General features: G+C 48.0%; 1 protein-coding gene across 1 annotated transcript in view; it reads left to right on the forward strand.

Moving 5' to 3' along the window:
- The window catches only part of LRRC24 (leucine rich repeat containing 24), a 166,297-nt gene that overhangs the window by 121,654 nt on the left and 23,398 nt on the right, over window positions 1–21,245 (forward strand). Inside the window, exon 2 of the mRNA XM_040355199.1 lies at window positions 13,613–13,793. Within this exon, the coding sequence (XP_040211133.1) occupies window positions 13,623–13,793 (171 nt within the window). The 5' untranslated portion in view covers window positions 13,613–13,622. The remainder of the gene's footprint in view (window positions 1–13,612; window positions 13,794–21,245) is intronic.

Below are 21,245 nucleotides of genomic sequence, written 5' to 3' on the forward strand. Positions count from 1 at the left end.
CATTGTGGGAGGGGCAGAGACACAAACTACTGCAGGGAAATCTCACCAGTGTGGGAGGGGCAGAGACACAAACTACTGCAGGGAAATCTCACCATTGTGGGAGGGGCAGAGACACAAACGACTGCAGGCGAAATCTCATCATTGTGGGAGGGGCAGAGACACAAACTACTGGGTGAAATTTCACCAGTGTGGGAGGGGCAGAGACACAAACTACTGCAGGGAAATCTCACCATTGTGGGAGGGGCAGAGACACAAACGACTGCAGGCGAAATCTCATCATTGTGGGAGGGGCAGAGACACAAACTACTGGGGGAAATCTCAACATTGTGGGAGGGGCAGAGACACAAACTACTGCAGGGAAATCTCACCATTGTGGGAGGGGAAGAGACACAAACTACTGCATGACTTTAGTACAACAGATGTCCTTACTCCACTTAACTTACCACCTTCCCAAAACCTTAGTATCCCCCCAACCTCTGCCCATTAAATTGAGACCACACCATTGCTTGTTGGGGAAAAATAGGCCGTAGCAGCCTGATTTATTAAACATAATAGATTTTAACACAAACTAAGCAAGAACATCTGCTAACTTGAACTACCTGAAGTTGGTCCCCGCAGGCAAAGCCTCTATCCTTCCGTAAACTATATATATATATATAAACATATATATATATGCCCTTTTTGATGCACTCCGGTCTTCGGATTCCTCTGCAGGCCTCAAGCCGAACAGGCTCAAAGGCGTCTCACGACCGTAGTGCTCCATACTCCATTCCTCCAGCTAACCTCCGTTAACTGGCATCACCCTCATCATCGCCTGTCACCGACAGGTCATTAATTCCACTTTCAAAGTCTATTCCTTACCCGCAGGGACCAACCAACGCCACCAGCACCCAAAGGTAAAACCTTACCCTTGGGTGCCCCTCCACACCCTAATGGCCCTCTGGATCCCATCCTGTAACCCCAACACCCACATGTCGATCCCAACTGGGCTAAGGTGGACCCCGTCTCCTCGCAGATACCTCCAGGTCTCTTCCTCTAATTCCATGTGGCGTACCACCAACCCCCCGTTCCTCACCACAAACTTGGCCACGTCCCTATTGATTTTTCTCCGGGCCCTGTTGATTCCCGCTACAGACCTAGCCATACGCCATGCCGTCCGAGCCACAATGTCGGACCACACAACGATCATATCCGGAAAGGCCATCCGAAGTCTCAAGATATCAAACTTGATATCCCGAGTGATGTCCATCATTGCCCTGACCCCTAGGTCGTTGCCCCCCACGTGCAAGAGTAAGACGTCGGGGGGCCTGTCTAGCCGCGCAAAATGATGCACTTCCGGGACCACCCTGCCCCAGAGCATTCCCGGAATCCCTAACCAGTGCACGCTTGCCTCTTCCCTCGGGAAACCCAACTGCCGACCGCTATGTCTAAGCTCAGCCAGTTTTGCCCCCCAAAAGACATAAGAATGTCCCATTATCCATACTAGTGCCGGGGTCCCACCTGAAAGAAAAAAGACAATTGCACCGGGTAATCCACCGCATAACCCAGAAACACTCAAAACAATAACACACATACCCCAGACTCCCCCCCCACCCCCACTTGACGTGACCGTCCTATACATCCAATAGGTGGGGACGGACATAACTTTGAAACCTCCTCGATTCCCATCTGCCTATACGCTGTATGGCTTCCGTACCCAATCCCCAACGGGCCGCCTCTGAGGCCGCCCCTATCCTAAAGGAGTGGGAAGAAAAACCCTTGCCATCCAACCCCATGGCCAACAAACACTTCCTAAAAACAGCCCCGAACTGATATTTTGACAACGGCAACCCATCCCTATGTACCAGAAACGACCCCGTCGCCTCAGGACGTTCGGCCCCGAAGGCCCGTACCGCCTGAACCGGACATAAAGGAGAACCCGTAATCGGAAATACATGTATGGACTTGCCCCGTCCCCCCTGGTCCGTCTTTGACTTCCGCAGCCAAATAGATACCCTGTCCTGCCCACAAGCCACCTCCTGAGAGCCCAAGCCCCCTTGACATTTGGTAGACGGGCTGACCAGCTCACTGATCCTGAAAGCCCCGAAGAAAGCTAACGTGAAGGCCGCCCTGAACAGCAAAAACTCATATTCAGAAGAACAAATGGCCGGCAATTTTTTCAGCATTCCTTCCAGTAGTGCAAACGACACGGGGCGCCTAGAGTCCCTGGTCGTTCCTGCCTTTCTATAACCTCTCAGCGCCTGCCGCACCCAGAAGTCCTTCGTAAAGTCCTGACAACCCCGCAATTTAAAAAGGAACGCAAGACCTGCCATCTTCTTGTTCAGCGTGGCCACCGACGTGCCGTCCTCCATGTTCCTAGCCACGAAGTACAACACCAGCCATCGTGTCTCCGACCCGAACGGGTCCACAGCCACCATTCTCGCCAAAGCCTCCCATTCCAACCACACCTTGCTGTACGCCCCCCAAGTGGCCTCACTCACCGACCTCCTGAGCCATTTTGATATCACGCCAACGCAACCCTCCACAGCCAATCCGGACAAGGCTCTCCGTGTCGTTCCGCCTCCGGGGCCAACTCTCGGAACCTGTCCCACTGAAATCGAGACAGCGCGTCAGCAATGACATTCTCAACCCCGGGCAGATGAACTGCATGGACAAAAATATTCAACTGTAGGCACCGTAGAACCAGATGCTGCAACACCCGAACCACCGGCGGTGACGAAGCCGATACCCTGTTAATGACCTGAACCACTCCCAGGTTATCCCCATGGAACCTGACCTTCCGATCCCTGAACTCCGAGCCCCACAACTCAACCGCCAGTACCACTGGGAATAATTCCAATAGCACCAAATTCTTAGTGAAACCCGCGTCCACCCAGTCTTGCGGCCAAGGACCCGCACACCACTTGCCTTGGAAGAATGCCCCAAAGCCTGTGGCGCCCGCAGCGTCCGTGTACAGCTCCAAGTCAAAGTTACTGACCGGGCCCGCCATCCACAGTGCCCGGCCGTTGAATGACTCCAAAAAGGAGTGCCACACCCTCAGATCTTCCCTAAGAACCCTGCCTAGCGTGACAAAGTGGTTAGGGGAACTCACGCCCGCGGTCGCCGCCGACAGCCGTCGGCTAAACACCCGCCCCATGGGCAAAATACGGCACGCGAAATTAAGCTTACCGAGCAACGACTGTAGCGCTCTCAGCTTCACTTTCCTGACCCCCAGCATGCCCCTGATTTCCGCTTTCATCGCCTCAAGTTTGTCCTCCGGCAGGCGGCATTCCATCGCCATGGAATCCAATGTTATGCCCAGGAAAGTCATCTCCGTGCTTGGGCCCTCCGTCTTCTCGGGTGACAGGGGGACCCCGAAGCGCTCCGCCATGTGTTCCAGCGTTGCCAGCAGAATCGCCGCGATCCGTGACGCCGCCGGTCCAACGCACAGGAAGTCATCCAGATAGTGGATGATGGAACTCACCCCGGACACGTCCCTAACCACCCATTCCAAGAATGAGCTGAACATCTCGAACAGTGCGCAAGAAATGGAACACCCCATGGGCAAGCACTTGTCCACATAAAACTGCCCCCCCAATGACACCCCAACAGCCGGAAGCTGTCCGGGTGCACTGGCAATAAGCGGAACGCCGCTTCAATGTCCGATTTTGCCATCAAGGACCCCCGCCCATAATGTCGCACCCAATGGACAGCCGCATCGAATGACGTGTAGCTCACCGTGCACGCCTCCTGGTCTATAGCGTCATTAACCGACCCCCCCTTTGGGAAGGAGAGGTGGTGTATCAGCCTAAACTTGTTGTGTTCCTTTTTGGGCACCACCCCCAGCGGAGAAACCACCAGATCCCCCCAGGGTGCCACCGAAAAAGGACCTCCCATGCGCCCCAGAGCTACCTCCTTCCGCAGCTTCTCCGAAACCACTTCTGGATGTAGGAGCGCAGACCGCAAGTTGCGCGGGACCGGGGGTACCACCCCCAGCGCGCACGGTATTTGAAAACCCTCTGAGAACCCCCTTTCCAGTGCCCGAGCCGCCCCCCTGTCCGGATACCTACCGAGAAACGGCCGCATCCTTTCCACCATCACCGGCGTCGTCCCTCTTGTTCGCAAAATCTCCGGAATGTCCCTTACCCTGTTTGAAGCACTTGGACAACGGGTGGGAGCCTCCGCAACCAGAGCACTCGTGTTTGTATCTGCAGGTGCCTCCGAATTTGCAAGTGCCGGAGCTAAACTGCCAACACACCCCTTTTGCCCGACCGGCCGGTTGTCCAAGGGAAGATGGACCCCCGGCCCCCCCTTGAAAGGACTGCCCCAGAACCCTCGCCGCCGTCATCAAACACAGCCAAAGATTCATATCCTTTTGATTCCAGCGCAGGTCCTGCCGAACCGCCATCCGCTGCCGGAATTGTTCATCGTATCGCAGCCAAGCGGATCCTCCGTAGATCCTGTGTGCCTCCCCTATCGCATTCTGATATATGAAGAGCCCTGAGCAGCATTCCGGCTTTTTCTCCCCTATCACACACGCTAGGATGCTGAACGCCTGCAGCCAATTGGTAAATGTCCGTGGAATCAAGCGATACCTGCGCCGTTCCTCCTCCTCCTTCTTGGATTCGTCCGGCTTACCCCTGTCCAGGTTGAACTTCTCTAATGGGAGTAACGCGAAAATCTCCACATACTCACCTTTCCATATCTTCTCCCGGACCTCTGCCTTCAAATGTGTCCCCAGCGACGCCTCATAGCATAAGTACACCTCACATTTTGCCGCGTCAGCGAGGCGGATTATTTCCTGTCGCGCCGCCTCACTTGCCACCGCCCCTTTTTCCCCTGTTGCTGCCGCCGGAGCCGCAGCTGCTCCCGAACCCCCGCTCACCGCGGGGGCGGATGCCACCACCGGCTTAGCCGTCACAACCGCCGGCAGAGTGTTAGGCGTAGCGACCACCTCTCCCCCCACAGGAACCGCAGGGGGGACCCAAGCCGCAACCGGGCCCGCAGTCGCCCCATCTGAGCCCTCAAATCTACCCACCAACTCTTTTATGCCTGCCAAAAAACCTGCAAAACCACCCCCCACAGGGACCCCCCCCCCCCCGCCCAGTGTCACAGTCTGAGAGCCCCCTGCCCGTGCATCCGCCCCCACCGAGCTGACACCCCCCCCCCCGCTGCCCCCAGTAGACATCATACCCCTCCCCACAGTATAATGCAAAGACAAAATTGACTTACCGGGCTGCCTAGGTGATGACCCACCAGCCGATCGTCCCGTCTCCACCGCCGCTGCCACCGTCCTGGATGGTTGGTCGTCCTCCGAATCCGTCAGCTCCCCTTCCGACCGTAGCGTGGATGGATCCTCTTCCTCTGCTGATTGCACCCCAGGGGAAGGATCCCTGGCTGCCGTGGGCCTGGCGTCCGCCTGGTCACTCCTCCGCGCGCCAGACCCGTTCACCGATTTCTGCGCCGCTTTCCGTGGGCCTGGGGGGGTCTCCCCAGCCCTGCTGCCCCCAACTAGGTCGCCGGTAGTCCCCTCCCCCTCCGTCCGCACCGCGGCAAGGCTGTGGGCCGAGGAAATGGAAAGCCCAGCAGCCGGGCCTCTAGTTCTCCCCCGCTGAGGCGCCGCACCCCCCACGGTGGAGCGGGGGGCGGGGCCCGCCGAATCCTGCTCCGTACGCTGCGCGGGCCCAGGTGCTGCTCCAGGGCTGGCCGACCGGCCTGCTGCCGTGCCACGGCCCCGATTGGGATTCCTCCCGTTCCCCCCCCCTTGTGGGCAATGCTGCGCGCTTGGCGGGGGGGCCCGGAGGGGCCCGCGAACGGGGACTCCCCTGTTTTCTTTGGGCCCTGGGGGATGTGTCCGGGGAAAAGCGTTCCGGCGGGCGAGAACGCCGGGCGCGCCCTGTGTCCCTCCCCCCCGCGTCCTCAATAGCTGCCGACCTACCGAATATAGGCCGCAGCTGGTCCCGAAGCCACTCAGGGCCGTGCGCCGACGCCTCAGCCTGCAGCTGTGCTAACATGAGCTCCACCTCAGACATCCTGCACTGAACTTTCCTCCGCGCTGTGTTGCCGGGAGGGCGGGAACCAACCCTTAAATAAACTCCCCTCTCCGCCCCCCGGGTACTGACAGCCAATCATTGTTTTTTCTGTCCCCTGTGACGTCAGTCATGCCAGCCCTCCACCGAGTCCACTGCGTTCCCCTGCTCTGGGCTTTTCTGGAAATCTCACCATTGTGGGAGGGGCAGAGACGCAAACTACTGCAGAAGTATCTTCATTGTGGGAGGGGCAGAGACACAAACTACTGCAGAAGTATCTTCATTGTGGGAGGGGCAGAGACACAAACTACTGCAGAAGTATCTTCATTGTGGGAGGGGCAGAGACACAAACTACTGCAGAAGTATCTTCATTGTGGGAGGGGCAGAGACACAAACGACTGTTTCTCCTCATTAGGTTCTGTGCTTAAAAAAAAACAAAAAAAAACGTTTCCTCTCCTGACACAATCCTGGATTTGATTGCGTTTAAATTGCCGTTCTCCTTCAATCACTGATCCTTGTACGGCTTCATTACCAGAAGGAAGGGGTGGAATTATCTCACTCCACGAAGCAGAATGGACGATGATTATTAATAATAAACATAATGCCTCTCATGGTGCTCTATGGATCCGGTGCTTAGCCAAGTGCTAATAATTCATTTACAGCGCCTTGAAAAAGTATTCATACCCCTTAAAATGTTCCACATTTTCTCATGTTACAACCACAAAACCGTAAATGTATTTTATTGGGATTTTATGTGAGAGACACAACACGAAGTGTCACATCATTGTGAAGTGGAAGGAAAATGATACAAATATGTGAAAAGTGTGGAAAATTTCAAGGGGTATGAATTCTTTTTTCAAGGCAAAAAATTCCACAATTAATACACACACTAAAAAAAATGCCACAATAAATACACACAAAAAAAAATGCCACAGTAAATACACACACAAAAAAAATGCCATAATAAATACACAAAAAATAAAAAAAAATGCCACAATAAATACACACACACAATAAAAAAGCCATAATAAATACACAAAAAATAAAAAAATAAAATGCCACAATAAATACACACAAAAAAATGCCATAATAAATACGCAAAAAAAAATGCCACAATAAATACACACAAAAAAATGCCATAATAAATACACAAAAAATAAAATAAAAAAGTGCCACAATAAATACACACACAAAAAAAATGCTATCATAAATACACAAAAATAAAAAAATGCCACAGTAAATACACACACACCAAAAAAGCCATAATAAATACACAAAAAAATGCCACAATAAATACACACACAAAAATGCCATATTATTATTTATGTGTTTATATACACAAAGCATAAAATAAAAAAATGCCAGAATAAATACACAAAAAATGCCATAATAAATACACAAAAAAAATGCCACAATAAATACACACGAAAAAATGCCATAAAAAATACACAAAACATAAAATAAAAAAAATTCCACAATAAATACACACAAAAAAATGCCATAATAAATACACAAAAAATAAAATAAAAAAAAGCCACAATAAATACACATAAAAAATGCCACAATAAATACACACAAAAAAATGCCATAATAAATACACAAAAAAATAAATAAAAAGATGCCACAATAAATACACACAAAAAATCCACAATAAATACACACACAAAAAAAATGCCATAATAAATACACAAAAATAAAAAAATGCCACAATAAATACACACACACAAAAAAAAGCCATAATAAATACACAAAATAAAAAAAAAATGCCACAATAAATACACACACAAAAATGCCATATTATTATTTATGTTTTTATATACACACAAAACATAAAATAAAAAAATGCCACAATAAATCCACAAAAAAAAAATGCCATAATAAAATACACAAAACATAAAATAAAAAAATGCCACAATAAATGCACACACAAAAAAATGCCATAATAAATCCACAAAAAAAATGCCACAATAAATCCACACAAAAAAATGCCATAATAAATCCACAAAAAAAATAAAATAAAAAAATGCCACAATAAATCCACACAAAAAATCCACACTTAATACACACAAAAATGCCATAATAAATACAAACAAAAAATGCCACAATACATACACATAAGGCCACAATAAATACAAATAATGGCACAATAAATACAAATAATGCCACCATAAATACACACAAAAATGCAGCAATAAATACACACTAAAAATGCCACAATAAAGAATACACACAAAAAGCCACAACAAATACACATAAAAAATTCCACAATAATATGTGAAAAGTGTGGAAAAAGGGGGTATGAATACTTTTACCAAGGCACTGTATTTCACATTAAGCTGTTTGATGCTTCTACATCTACCCGTCCAGCCCGGCGGCGTTCCCGGAAGAACGATAGAGAGGGGATCACGCCATATATATTTTTTTTTTCACAGTTGAAAGCGGAATTATTCTGGATATTTCACAAAAGATCATTCTCAGGTTTTTATAGAATTCGGAGTCCCCGGCGCCGGTTCTTTCTGAGAATCTTTGGCAGGAAGCTTTGATTGGCGGTCTCCGGAGGGGGGCGCCGGGACTGCGTGTCGGGAGGTCAGGCTGGCGTGAGTCACCTCAGATGTCTGCCGCATTTAAAGAGGCGAGAAGGGCACCCGAGGGCCTTTAATATACAGCGATGGAGAGGAAATGGCGAGGTATCTTCTACCCGCCTCGTGCGGCAGAAACACGCCAAGAAATGGATGGAATTGTATATTCATGTCGGCGTGAGGTGAGCGCTTATTAATAGTAAATGTCTGGCCGAAGGGAAAATACATGTTCAGTACACCTCTGCAATACACACACATTCACCTGTGTTTTATTCCTTAGAAATGCCACAATAAATACACACAAAAAAATGCCACAATAAATACACACAAAAAAATGCCACAATAAATACACACAAAAAAATGCCATAATAAATACACAAAAAATAAAATAAAAAATGCCACAATAAATACACACAAAAAAATGCCACAATAAATACACAAAAAAATAAAATAAATGGCACAATAAATACACACAAAAAAATTACATAATCAATACACAAAAAAGGAAAAGAAATGGCACATTAAAACACACACACAAAAAAAACACACTTAATACACACAAAAATGCCACAATAAATACAAACAAAAAATGTCACAATAAATACACTTAATGCCACAATAAATACAAATAATGCCGCCATAAATATACACTTAAAATGCCATAATAAAGAATACACACAAAAAGCCACAATAAATACACAAAAAAATGCCCCAATAATTACCTCAATAAATACACATAAAACATTTCACAATAAATACACATAAAAATGTCACAATAAATACAAACAAAAAATGCCACAATAAATCCACACACAAAATGCCACAATAAACACACACAAAAATTCCACAATAAATACACACAAGAAATTCCACAATAAATACACACACAAAATGCCACAATAGATACATACACAATGCCACAATTAATACACACAAAAATTCCTCAATTAATACAAATAATGTCACAATAAATACACACAAAAAAGTCTGCAATTAGTATTAATTGCAGATTTTTTTGTGTGTATTTATTGTGGCATTTTTGTGTGTATTCCTCGTTAGTCAATGAGGAAACTTGGCTCGCCGAGATCCTCGGGGGCTTCACAAGGAACTCGACGAGCAAAACGATGTGTTTTGCCCGTCGAGTTTCTCGGACGTGTGTACGGGGCCTTAGAGTCTGCAAAAGACTTGAGACCGGGGGGGGAGGTTCACCTTCCAGCAGGACAACGACCCTAAAGTACAGCCAGAGCTACAATGGAAGGGTTTAGATCAAAGCCTATTCATGTGTTAGAATGGCCCAGTCACAGTCCAGACCTAAATCCCATTGAGAATCTGTGGCAAGACGTGAAAATTGCTGATCACAGACGCTCTCCATCCAATCTGACAGAGACTGAGATATTTTACAGAGAAGAAGAATGGGGAGAAATGTCCCTCTCTAGATGGATAAAGCTGGTAGAGACACCCCCCAAAAAGACTTGTAGAGAAAGGGGGTTCTACAAAGTAATGACTCCGGGGGGCGCCATACAAATGCCCCCCCCCCCCCCACTTTTCACAGATTTATTTGTATCATTTTCCTTCCACTTCACAATTATGTGACACTTTGTGTCTCTCACATAAAATCCCAATAAAATACATTTATGTTTTTGGGTGTAACATGAGAAAATGTCAAGGGGTATGAATACTTTTTCCAGGCACTGGCCCAGATTCAAGAAGCAATTGCGCCTGCGTAACCATAGTTACGCAGCGCAATTGCTTACTTGCCCCTTACTTCTCCTGATTCAGAAAGCTCGTTACGCCGACTGCAGCCTAAGATATGCGTGGCATAAGGCTCTTATGCCCGCATATCTTAGGCTGCATTCTTACGATGGCCGCTAGGTGGCGTTCCCGTTGTGCTCAGCGTATAGTATGCAAATTGCATACTAACGCCGATTCACAACGTTACGCGAGCCCTGCGTACGCAGTTTACGTCGTTTGCGTACGTCGGTTTTTTGCGTAAGGCTGCCCCTTCTATAGCAGGGGCAGCCAATGCTAAAGTATACCCGTCGTTCCCGCGTCGCGAAATTTGAAATTTACGTTGATTGCGTGAGTGAATCGTAAATGGCGCTGGACGCCATTCACGTTCACTTTGAAGCAAATGACGTCCTTGCGACGTCATTTACCGCAATGCACGTCGGGAAAGTTTCCCGACGGAGCATGCGCACTACGCTCGGCGCGGGAACCCGCCTAATTCAAATGATTCCCGCTCCCTACGGGATCATTTGAATTGCGCGCTTACGCCGTGCATTTTGCCGGAGCGCCCATGCAATTTACGGAGCTACTGCTCCGTGAATCGAGGGTAGCGCAGAAAATTTGCGGGGGCGCAGGGCAAAAACGGTGCCCTGCGCCTACGTAAAAAATGCGCAAATGTTACTGAATCTACCCCACTGTGTGTAGAGGGGTATGAATACTTTTTCATGGCGCTGTAAAATCAATAATATCGTAGGGTCATATTTTCCGTCTATTTGTTCTCTCTCTCTCTCTCTCTCTCTAATACAATCTTCCATTTATTCGATGCGCCGGGTTTTGTTTTCTCAGTCATCCAATCTCCTATAGGGGGGTGGGGGAGGGGGAGGGATTTGCACCGTAAACCATTTTATTTCATTTTGAACGAAGAATAAATAATCCTCAATAATGATTGGAGAACCCGACTATCCCCAGAGCCCGGGACAGACAGCCGACCTTTCCATCCGAGAGACTGACTGCCGATCACCACCATAGACTGGCTGAGAGTCGTCATATATCAGATCTCCGGGTCACACCACCGGCCCTCCACCAATCGAGTGCTTCAACCTCAGCCGCCTAGGACCCGGTATATAGAGGTGGGGGGAGGGGGATCTGAGTGCTGGTAGAGGTGGGCACAGCCTGCAGTATGCCTGGAATGTAGGGGGTTCATTGGAGGCCAAGAAAAGCCTTGACCCATTACCCACTCCTGACCCCTGCACTGTGTAGATTAGACACTCCCGCCCTCGCATTCTGTGAGCTACTGACCCCCTCTGCGTTCCTAAAACCCTGCGCTCTGTGCATCATGAACTCCTGGACTCTGTGCATTACCTACTCCTGACCCCTGCACACTGCGCGTTATGCATTCCTGACCTTTGCACTCTGACCCCTGCACTTCATATGTTACCCACTCCTGACTCATGTACTCCTTGTTAGATACTCCTGACACCTGCACTCTGTGCATTACCCACTCCTGACCCCACTCCTGACCCCTGCACCCTGTGCATTACCCACTCCTGACCCCTGCACTTGGTATGTTACCCACTCTTGACTCATGTACTCCTTGTTAAATACTCCTGACCCCTGCACTCTGTGTATTACCAGTTTCTGACCCCCTCCACTCTGTGGATTTTCCACTCCTGACCCATTAACTATGTGCATTACCTACTCCTGGCCCCTACACCCTCTGCATTACCAACTCATGACCCCTCCACTCTTTGCATTGCCCACTCCTGACCCCTCCACTCTGTGTATTACCAACTCCTGACTCCTGCACTTCGTTTGTTACCCACTCCTGACTCCTGTACTCTTTGTTAAATACTCCTGACACCTGCACTCTGTGCATTACCCACTCCTGACCCTTTCACTCTATGCACTTCTCAACTCTGTGAATTACCCACTCCTGGCCCCTGCACTCTTTGCATTGCCCACTCCTGACCCCTCTATTCTGTGCATTACCCACTCCTGACCCTTGAACTCTGTATCCCTGACCTCTGCACTCTGCATTACTCTTGCCTCCCCCTTGCACTATGTGCATTACCAGCTCCTGACCCCTGCACTCTGTGAATTACCCACTCCTGACCCCTGCACTCCGTGCATTGCCCACTCCTGGACCCTGCACACTGTGCATTATGCATTCCTGACTCTGTACATTAGCAGCTCCTGACCCCTCCACTCTGTGCATTAGCCACTCCTGACCCCTCCACTCTGTGCATTACCAACTCCTGACCCCCTGCACTTTGTATGTTACCCACTCCCGACTCATGTACTCTTTGTTAAATACTCCTGACCCCTCCACTCTGTGCATTGCCCAATCCTGACCCCTCCACTCTGTGCTCTTCTCAACTCTGTGCATTACCCACTCCTGACCCTTTCACTCTGTACATTATGCACTTCTCAACTCTGTGCATTACTCCTGACCCCTGCACTCATGTGCATTTTGCATTCCTGACCTCTGCACTCTGTACATTACCCACTTCTGACCCCTGCACTCTGTGCATCACCCACTTCTGAACTCTGTGCATTACCCACTCCTGGACTTTGCACTCTGTGCATTATGCATTCCTGACCTCTACACTCAGTTCATGTGTCAGAAGTGGGTAATGCACAGAGTGAGAAGTGCATTATGTACAGAGTGCAGGGGTCAGGAGTGGGTAATGTACAGAGTACAGGGGTCAGAAGAGGGTAATGCACAGAGTGCAGGGGTCAGGATTGTGCATTACCCACTTCTGACCCCTGCACTCTGTACATTATGCACTTCTGACCCCTGCACTCTGTACATTATGCACTTCTGACCCCTGCACTCTGTACATTATGCACTTCTCACTCTGTGCATTACCCACTCCTGACCCCTCCACTCTGTGCATTACCCACTCCTGACCCCGGCACTCTGTGGGGGCGATGCCCTGCCATGTAGGCGGTACAGGACCCCATGATTTCTAATGGCAGCCCCGCCCATACCCCAAGGCTACAGAAATCCCATTGGCGCCTTCACTTTTCAGTCCATGTTTTTTTTCCAATGCACTTTGTTGAAATCTGATTGCTCCTCCCCCTCTGTATTCCCTCCTACATACAAACTATGTATAAAACAATATTGAAAAGAAAATGAAAAGCAATAAATGAATATAAATGACCTTCTCTTGATGGATTCGGTTAGAAGTAATAAATGTACATTGTATGTGATACTAATATGACGCCTCCCAAAACGCGTTTCGATTTTTTTTTACATGTCTCTTTAGTGTTTTTTATTTTTTTTTCCTCTCTCGGCAGCCGCAGTAAAATGGCCTCATCGGATCACTCGTTCGTCATCATCGCCGCCTTCTTCATACCGTCATTCCTGGCCCTCCGCGCCCAGCCCTGCCCCTCAGAGTGCCGCTGTTACAGCATGGCCGTGGAGTGCGGATCCAAGGGGCTGAAGGCCATTCCGGCCAACATCCACCCGTCTACCCAGGTAGGTCCTTTTCACCTGTCCGTAAATTTGGTCGCTGTGTGAAAGAACACATCTCCGACGTCCCTTTAGACGTGCATACTCAAAGTAGCTGACCAGCAGATCGCACAGATAAAGTTTGCAGCACGCAATGGTCAGCATGCATGTCTAAAGGGATGCCAGATTTTTATTTTTTCAAATAAAGCTCAAAAACAGAATTATTGATGGCACAGAAAACTAATAGCTGTGATAGTACAGATCAGGGGAAGAGGGGTTTGATGATGAATGGAGTTGTTTAGACAGGTAATGAATTGGGGCTTCAAAGTAGCTGCTGCAGTTATTTTTCATACCATCATTCCTGGCCCTCCACAATCAGTCCTTCCTCTCAGAGCACCACTGTTGCGGCGTGGCCCGTGGAGTGCGGACCTAAGGGGTTGAAGGTCATTCCGACCAACATCTGCCCAGGTAGGTTCCTTTCACCTGTCCACAAAGTGGTCACTATGTGAAAGAACACATCTCTGACATCCCTTTAGACGTGCATACTCAAGCAGCCGATTAGCAGATTGCACTGGTAAAGTCTGAAGCATGCAGCGAACAACAGTGAGGCGCATGCATGTCTAAAGGGATGCCAGAAATGTATTTTTTCTTTCAAAGTTTAGAAACCGAATTATTGATGGCACAGAAAATGAATAGCTATGATAATCGGGATAGTACAGATCGGGAGAAGAGGGGATTGATGTTGAATGAAGTTGTTTAGACAGGTAATGAATTGGGGCTTCAAAGTAGCTGCTGCAGCTATTTTTCATACCCTCATTCCTGGCCCTCTCAGAGCACTACTGTTACGGCGTGGCCGTGGAGTGCGGATCTAAAGGGGTTGAAGGACATTCCAGGCCAACATCCACACATCTGCCCAGGTAGGTGCTTTTACCTGTCCACTCATGTGTCATTGTGTGAAAGAACACATCTCTGACATCCCTTTAGACGTGCATGCTCAAGCACTGTCATTCTGTTAAAGTCTGTTTTGTAGGTAGATTCAGGTAGAGTTAGGCCGACTTATCAGTAGATAAGTCGACCTAACTCAGAATCTACGCCGACGTATGTTTAAGCGTATGCTCAAACAGAGATACGCTTAAACATATCTAAGATACGACGGCTTGCGCCGTCCTATCTTAGATTGCAATATTTCAGATGGCCGCTAGGTGGCGCTTCCATTGCGGTCGGCGTAGATCATGCAAATTAGGAGAAACGCCGATTCACGAACGTACGCCCGGCCGACGCAGTACTTTTACGCCGTTTACGTAAGAGATAGGGCGCGTAAAGTTAGAGCTAGGCCCTAGTGGAATAGTAATGTCAAGTATGGCCGCCGTTCCCGCCGCGAAATTCAAATTTTTTACGTCATTTGCGTAAGTCGTCCGCGAATCGGGATTTACGTCGTTTACGTCCACGTCAAAATCAATAGGCCCGTGCGGCGTACTTAGCCGCAATGCTCACTGGGAAATGTAGGCGCCCGGCGCATGCGCAGTTACCGAAAAACGTCAAAAACGTAAATGCAAGCCTTATTAGCTTTAAACACGCCCCCCTAACACACATTTGAATTCGGCGCCCTTACGCCCACCCGCTTTAGGCTACGCCGCCGTATATTAGCAGGCAAGTATATTGAGAATCAATACTAGCCTAGCTAATTTACGGCGGCGTAGCCTAAACACGTTAAGCTACGCCGCCGTAACTTTACTCCAATGTACCTGAATCTACCTAAAAGTCTGCAGCATGCAGTGGACAACAGTGAGGAGCATGCATGTCTAAAGGGATGCTGAAGATGTGTTCTTTCAAATAAAGCTCAACAACAGAATAATTTAATGGCACAGAAAACTAATAGCTGTGATACTACAGATCAGGAAAATAAGGGGATTGATGATAATTGGAGTTGTTTAGATAGGTAATGAAGGCTTCAAAGTATTTTTCATACCATCATTCCTGGCCCTCCACACTCAGCCCTTCCTCTCAGAGCACCACTGTTACGGCATGGCCGTGGAGTGCGGATCTAAGGGGTTGAAGGTCATTCTGGGCCAACATCTGCTCATCTGCCCAGGTAGGTTCTTCTACCTGTCCGCTCATGTGTCATCATGTGAAAGAACACATCTCTGACATCCCTTTAGACGTGCATACTCAAGCAGCCAATTAGCAGATTGCACTGTTAAAGCGGAGGTCCGCCTAAAAAAATTAATGTTAAAAGCCAGCAGGTACAAATACTGCAGCGGCTGACTTTTAATCAATAGACACTTACCTGTCCTGGGTGCCCGCGATGTCGGCAGCCAAAGCCGATCAATCGCTCCGCTCTCGGCTGACCCCGCCGCCATCCTCGGTGAGGGAATCGGGAAATGAAGCCTTAAGGCTTCACTTCCCGGTTCCCTGCTGCGCATTCTCGAGTCGCGCTGCGCGTCCTCACCTCTTCCCGATATCTTCTGGGAACTGTGTGTTTCCCAGAAGACAGCGGGGGGAGGGGACAGTCTAGGCGCCGGACATGACGTAGGTCACCGCGATCACTGCGGTGATCTATGTCAGGAAGTGGGAGCAAATACCTGTATTAGACAGGTATCTTCTCCCCCCTCCCCCCTGAAAGGTGCCAAATGTGACACCGGAGGGGGGGGGGAGAGGAATCCAAAAAGTGGAAGTTCCATTTTTGGGTGGAACTCCACTTTAACCACTTAAGGACCCCTTCACACCGATATACGTCGGCAGAATGGTACGGCTGGGCACATCAACGTATAGGTACGTTGTCCTTTAAGCCCAGCCGTGGGGGCCCGGTTCGAAGCTCCGTGACCGCGGGACTCGCGGACCCGATCGCCGCTGGAGTCCCGCGATCGCTCCCCGGAGCTGAAGAACGGGGAGAGCCGTGTGTAAACACGGCTTCCCCGTTCTTCACTGTGGCGGCTGCATCGATCGTGTCATCCCTTTTATAGGGGGACACAATCGATGACGTCAGTCCTACAGCCACACCCCCCTACAGTTGTAAACACACATGAGGTCACACGTAACCCCATCAGCGCCCCCTTGTGGTTAACTCCCAAACTGCAACTGTCATTTTCACAATAAACAATGGTGTAGATTCAGGGAGGGGCGCGCAAAACTGCGGCGGCGTAACGAATGACATTTACGTTACGCCGCCGCAAGTTTTATGGGCAAGTGCTTGATTCACAAAGCACTTGCCTATAAAGTTGCGGCGGCGCAGCGTAAAAGGTGCCGGCGTAAGCGCGCGTAATTCAAACGATCCCGTAGGGGGCGTGGATCATTTAAATTAGGCGCGTTCCCGCGCCGAACGTACTGCGCATGCGCCGTCCCTAAAATACATTTTTTGACGTGCATTGCGGTAATTGACGTCGCAAGGACGTAATTGGTATCGACGTGAACGTAAATGGCGTCCAGCGCCATTCACGGACGACTTACGCAAACTACGTAAAAATTCCAAATCGCAACGCGGGCCATACTTAACATTGGCTGCGCCTCCTAATAGCAGGAGCAGCCTTACGGCGAAAACGACGTACGCAAACGACGTAAAAAAACTACCGCCGGGCGCACGTACGTTCGTGAATCGGCGTAAGTATGTAATTTGCATATTCTACGCTGACATCTATGGGAGCGCCACCTAGCGGCCAGCGTCAGAATGCACCCTAAGATACGACGGCGTAAGAGACTTATGCCAGTCGTATCTTAGGCTACAGTCGGCGTATCGAGCTTTCTGAATACAGAAAGTAGATACGCCGGCGCTACTTAGCAATTACGCTGCGTATCTATGGATACGCCGGCGTAATTGCTTTCTGAATCTACCCCAATGCATTTTAAATGCATTTTTTGCTGTGAAAATGACAATGGTCCCAAAAATGTGTCAAAATTGTCCGATGTGTCCGCCATAATGTCGCAGTCACAAAAAAAATCGCTGATCGCCGCCATTAGTAGTAAAAAAAAAAAAATTATAAAAATGCAATAAAACGATCCCCTATTTTGTAGACGCTATAAATTTTGCGCAAACCAACCGATAAACGCTTATTGCGATTTTTTTTTATCAAAAATAGGTAGAAGAATACGTATCGGCCTAAACTGAGGGAAAAAAATGTTTTTTTTTATATCTTTTTGGGGGATATTTATTATAGCAAAAAGTGAAAAATATTGTTTTTTTTTCAAAATTGTCGCTCTATTTTTGTTTATAGCGCAAAAAATAAAAACCACAGAGGTGATAAATAAACCACCAAAAGAAATCTCTATTTGTGGGAAAAAAAGGACGCCAATTTTTGTTTGGGAGCCACGTCGCACGACCGCGCAATTGTCAGTTAAAGCGACGCAGCGCCGAATCGCAAAAAGGGGCAAGGTCCTGCATTTTGGTCCGGGTCTTAAGTGGTTAAAGTGGAAGTAAACCCATCGATTTAACAGTTTTCAAAAAGCAGTTACATTTCCGGCATGCCGGGATTGCTAACTGTCACATTGGTTGTGCTCTCAACCAAACTGTCAAACCATCCAATGGCTGGTGTCATAACTGATCACATGTGCAGTTTTTTGGTTGGCAGAACAGAGAAGGTGTTGCAGTCTGTACGTAAAATACAGTAAAAAAAAAAAAAAAAAATATGGAACAGCAAAGATGTAAACAGGCCAGTGCCGGCTCTGTGCCTACAGAACATATAGCGGCGGGATTGAGGATTAAGATGGAGGTGCGCACTATACATTATTAATGGGGGAAAGGTAAATATTTCATGCATGAATAATGTGTTGGAAATGAGTCCCCCGAGGCGGACACATCGCCTGTAGGGGAAGATCTCCCGGGATTTCCATCCAGCGGCACCGGAGCCCCAGGTGGTGCCTTCAGAGTCCAACGGCAGCATTACTTTATCAACAGTTATAAGAATTCCCCACATCTTCTCATGTTACAGCCAAGAAACGTAAATGTATTTTATGTGAGAGACACAAAGTGTCACATCAAGGTGGAAGGAAAATGATAAATGATACAAATAAATCTGTGAAAAGTGTGGGGGGAGGGGCATTTGTATGGCGCCCCCCCGGAGTCAATACTTTGTAGAACCCCCTTTCTCTACAAGTCTTTTTGGGGGTGTCTCTACCAGCTTTGCACATCTAGAGAGGAACATTTCTGCCCATTCTTCTTCTTTGTAAAATATCTCAAGCTCTGTCAGATTGGATGGAGAGCGTCTGTGATCAGCAATTTTCAAGTCTTGCCACAGATTCTCGATGGGATTTAGGTCTGGACTGTGACTGGGCCATTCTAACACATGAATAGGCTTTGATCTAAACCATTCCATTGTAGCTCTGGCTGTACTTTAGGGTCGTTGTCCTGCTGGAAGGTGAACCCCCCCCCCCCCCCCAGGTCTCAAGTCTTTTGCAGACTCTAACAGGTTTTCTTCTAAGATTGTCCTGTATTTGTCTCCATCCATCTTCCCATCAACTCTGACCAGCTTCCCTGTCCCTGCTGAGGAAAAGCATCCCCACCACATGATGCTGCCACCACCATGTTTCACAGTGGGGATGGTGTGTTCAGGGTGATGTGCAGTGTTAGTTTTCCCCACACATAGCGGCCAAAAAGTTGAATTTTGGTGTCATGTGACTAGAGCCCCTTCTTCCACATGTTTTCTGTGTCCCCTCCCCCACATGGCTTCTCACAAACTACAAACAGGACTTCTTATGTCTTTCTTCCTCCAATGTCTTTCTTCTTGTCACTCTTCCATAAAGGGCAGATTTGTGGAGAGACCACTAATAGTTGTCCTGTGGACAGATTCTCCCCCCTGAGCTGTGGATCTCTGCAGCTCCTCCAGAGTTACCATGGGGCCTCTTGGCTGCTCCTCTGATGAATGCTCTCCTTGCCCGGCCCGGTCAGTTTAGGTGGACGGCCGTGTCTTTGTAGGTTTGCAGTTGTGCCATACTCTTTCCATTTTCCGATGATGGATTGAACAGAAGCTCCGTGAGATCTTCAAAGCTTGGGAGATTTTTTTTTTTATAACCTAACCCTGCTTTATACTTCTCCACAGCTTTATCCCTGACCTGTCTGGTGTGTTCCTTGGCCTTCATGATGCTGTTTGTTCACTAAGGTTCTCTAACAAACCTCTGAGGGCTTCACAGAACAGCTGTATTTATACTGAGATCAAATGACACACAGGTGGGCTCTATTTACTAATTAGGTGACTTCTGAAGGCAATTGGTTCCCCTAGATTTTAATTATCAGAGTAAAGGGGGCTGAATACAAATGCTCCCCCTCCCCCCACACACACTTTTCACATATTTATTTGTAAAAAAAAAAAAAGAAAATGTAAACCATTTATCATTTTCCTTCCACTTCACAATTATATGACACATTGTGTTGGCCCATCACATAAAATCCCAATAAAATAAGTTTATGTTTTGTGGCTGTAACATGACAAAATGTGGGAAATTTCAAGGGGTATGAATACTTTTTCAAGGCGCTGTAGTAGAGAAGGTCCCATTGATCGGTGCTGATATGGAGATCATGGGGCTTTGTTAGGAAACAAAGCAATGCAACTTTTTTTCACCACCCTGGCACCTATAGGCCTGGACCTATGCTCCACGACCTAACCCGCGGGACCTGCGGACTCAATATCCACCCATGTCCCGCGATCGTGTCACGGAGCGGCAGAACGGGGAAGATGTCAGTGTCATGTCAGTGGTAGCCCCACCCCCACACAGCTAGAATCACTCCCTAGGGCACACTTAACCCCTTCAGTGCCCCCTAGTGGTTAACCCCTTCACTGCCAGTGTCATTTACACAGTAATCGGCGCATTTTTAACCACTTAAGGACCGGACCAATATGCTGCTAAATGACCCAAGGGGTTTTTACAATTCGGCACTGCGTCGCTTTAACAGACAATTGCGCGGTCGTGCGACGTGGCTCCCAAACAAAATTGGCGTCCTTTTTTCCCCACAAATAGAGATTTCTTTTGGTGGTATTTGATCACCTCTGCGGTTTTTATTTTTTGCGCTATAAACAAAAATAGAGCGACAGTTTTGAAAAAAATGCAATATTTTTAACTTTTTGCTATAATAAATATCCCCCAAAAACATATATAATTTTTTTTTCCTCAGTTTAGGCCGATACGTATTCTTCTACCTATTTTTGGTAAAAAAAATTGCAATAAGCGTTTATCGATTGGTTTGCGCAAAATTTGTAGCGTTTACAAAATAGGGGATAGATTTATTATTTATTTATTTTTTACTAATAATGGCGGCGATCAGCGATTTTTTTTTGTGACTGCGACATTATGGCGGACACTTCAGACAATTTTGACACATTTTTGGGACCATTGGGGTAGATTCAGGTAGGGCTGCGCACTCTTACGGAGGCGCAGCGTTCCGTTTTTACGCTACGCCTCCGTAAATTACTTGCGCTACGCTTCATTCACGAAGCAGTAGCTCCGTAATTTGCGGGGGCGTTCCGTAAAAGTGGCCGTCGTAAGCGCGCGTAA

This window comes from Rana temporaria, chromosome 5 (genome assembly GCF_905171775.1).
Source record: "Rana temporaria chromosome 5, aRanTem1.1, whole genome shotgun sequence".
Lineage (NCBI taxonomy): Eukaryota > Metazoa > Chordata > Amphibia > Anura > Ranidae > Rana > Rana temporaria.